Source organism: Alosa alosa, chromosome 11 (genome assembly GCF_017589495.1).
Source record: "Alosa alosa isolate M-15738 ecotype Scorff River chromosome 11, AALO_Geno_1.1, whole genome shotgun sequence".
Lineage (NCBI taxonomy): Eukaryota > Metazoa > Chordata > Actinopteri > Clupeiformes > Clupeidae > Alosa > Alosa alosa.
Genome location: NC_063199.1, coordinates 22,551,040 through 22,553,539, shown reverse-complemented (window position 1 = coordinate 22,553,539; position 2,500 = coordinate 22,551,040). Strand labels below are relative to the sequence as shown.

The following is a 2,500-nucleotide window of genomic DNA, read 5'->3' as shown; positions in this document are numbered from 1 at the left end:
GTCAGTTGTTACAAAGTTGGTAAACTTATAAGTGTGAGTGAGCAAGTAACCATGTGGTTGAGTGAGTGGGTTGGTGTGAAAGAGGGAGTGTATTGTGTGTGTCAAGGGCGTGGGTTTGCATATGGACCATAGGGTCATGTCCACTCCATACCAATATTTATATATATAAGTATATATACTCTTTTGATCCTGTGAGGGAAATTTGGTCTCTGCATTTATCCCAATCCATGAATTAGTGAAATCACACAGTGAACACACAGTGAGGTGAAGCACACACTAATCCCGACGCAGTAAGCTGCCTGCTACAGCGCCACTCAGGTAGCAGTGAGGGGTTAGGTGCCTTGTTCAAGGGCACTTTAGCCGTTCCTACTGGTCAGGGTTCGAACCAGCAACCCTCCGGTTACAAGTCCGAAGTCCTAGCCAGTAGGCCACGGCTGCCCCTGATTTTGGGATGACAAAATTGTCCAATATTTTAGCGGACTCATTCATATTATTTTTAATGTGAAGTCGTTTTCATTCAAACGTGTCCTCATAAAGTGTGCGTTTCCAGGACAACCATTTTATGTCACTACCAAAGCTGAGACCAAACCTACGCCCTTTGTGTTTGTGTGAGCAACCTACACGTTACTCATCTAGCAAGCCTTGGCAAATTACTAAATCAGCACCAGTCAGAGGCTACATTTATTGTTTTGCACTTCTATGATGTCATCATAGCATTGCATCAAAATACGCAGCCTTTTTCTTCAACCCAATAGAATACAAATTACAAAATACTATTTTGTATATGAAATACATATTTTAAAAACATGTAACATAAATACTGCCCATCTGTTTGTGTGTGTGTGTGTGTGTGTGTGTGTGTGTGTGTTATTTCACCCAGATCAACCCATCACAGCTGGGGCATGGGGACAGACACTTGGCTATCTGCACATTATGGGCTTCATTAAACTAGCTGAAACGCATGTACACTTTGGCTAAATGAAGCATGACAAGCTAGTGTTTGTGAGTGTGTGTATGTGTGTGTATGTATGTGTTTGTGTGTGTGTGTGTGTGTGTGTTTGTGTGAGAGTGAGAGTGTGTATTTGGTATATTAGTGTGCATGCATGTGACTGCCTGTTTGTGAGTGTGAGTATAAGTGTTTGCGGTAGAGAGCGTGTGTGTGTGTGTGTGTCTGTGTGTGTATTCGTTAGTGTGCATGCATGTGACTGCCTGTTTGTGTGTATGTGTGCGAGAGAGAGAAAGGGAGTGTGTGCGTGTGTGTGTGTGGTTTAGGGGCACAGGAAACAGATGGATACTGACCTGACATGTACCTGCCCCACAGCCTGCCAACATCTCTTTGACTAGAGTCAGCTTCCTGTGTGAGAGAGAGGGGGAGAAAGAGAGAAATGAAGGGAGAGAGAGAGATGGGGGGAAAGAGAGAGAGATGGAGGGAAAGAGAGAGACAGAAGAGCAAAGCAACAAAGGGGAGTGAGTGTTCATTTGGACTGAATCTCTCCGCTCTCCACAGGACTCCATCGTAGACCATGCATCAGCCCATGTGTTTATATCATGTGTGTGTGTTATATTATGTGTGTGTAATATATTATGTGTGTGTGTATTTGTATGTGTGTGTACTAGTCCAGCCCTTCCGTTAAAACAAATTGCACCCGGTCTGCATGGCTGATATTAATTAATGTACACACACAATGGAAGTGTGTGTGTGTGTGTGTGTGTGTGTGTGTGTGTGTGTGTGTGTGTGTGTGTGTGTGTGTGTGTTGCACGTATGCGTGTGCGGTCGCATGGCTGAGATGTGTTAATAATTCACACGCTGACCAGGCAAAAGCAGTCAATAATTCACCACCTCTGCTCAGGTCCCGTCGCCATAGAGACAAGGACAGATCATCCGAATGCTCAAGGTTACCGGAGGGAACGGGTCGCTGTGGCAGGGGGGAGCGGGATTATGGGTAATTTCCCATCAGGCACTGAGGGGTCTGACGGGGAGCCCTGTGATCCTGCTCGACTGGATCAGTAGCCTGTATTGATTTTGGATGTGCCGCTATAATAAGCCTGAAGTGGCGGCAACATGAGACCAGTGATTAGCAGCCCCCAGCCCAGCCCAGCCCAGCCCAGGAGGGACGCAAAGAGACGCTTACTGGATGTGCATGAAATGTTTCTGCCTATATTACATGACCAGACTTTACAGTCATGGCACTGCGACTCTCTTTTGGTCATTGGAGATGTTAGATGAGAAAGGAAGCATAGAGATGAATGGGGATGGCTGAGGGCACAGGAGACATTTTGTGTGAATATTCATGAACAGTCTTAACATTAGCTAAGTCTGAACTGTGCATATCTTAGATGAAAAGGAGGCAGGGAGAGGGGCAAGCATGGCTGAGCTGGGGATTGGATGTATCTTTGAATGAGAAAAAGGCCTGAGACTGGTTTATGGGGATACATCTGTGTGTACGGGTCATTCTATAACTCGGGGTACATTTCAAGTATAGAAAAACAGCTCAACTCT

The 2,500-nt window shown here is 45.5% G+C and overlaps 1 protein-coding gene across 1 annotated transcript in view; it reads right to left on the bottom strand.

Annotated features, from left to right (window-relative positions):
* Positions 1-2,500, bottom strand: part of slc25a22a (solute carrier family 25 member 22a) — a 37,081-nt gene that overhangs the window by 14,129 nt on the left and 20,452 nt on the right. The window contains exon 6 of the mRNA XM_048257541.1: positions 1,300-1,354. Within this exon, the coding sequence (XP_048113498.1) occupies positions 1,300-1,354 (55 nt within the window). The remainder of the gene's footprint in view (positions 1-1,299; positions 1,355-2,500) is intronic.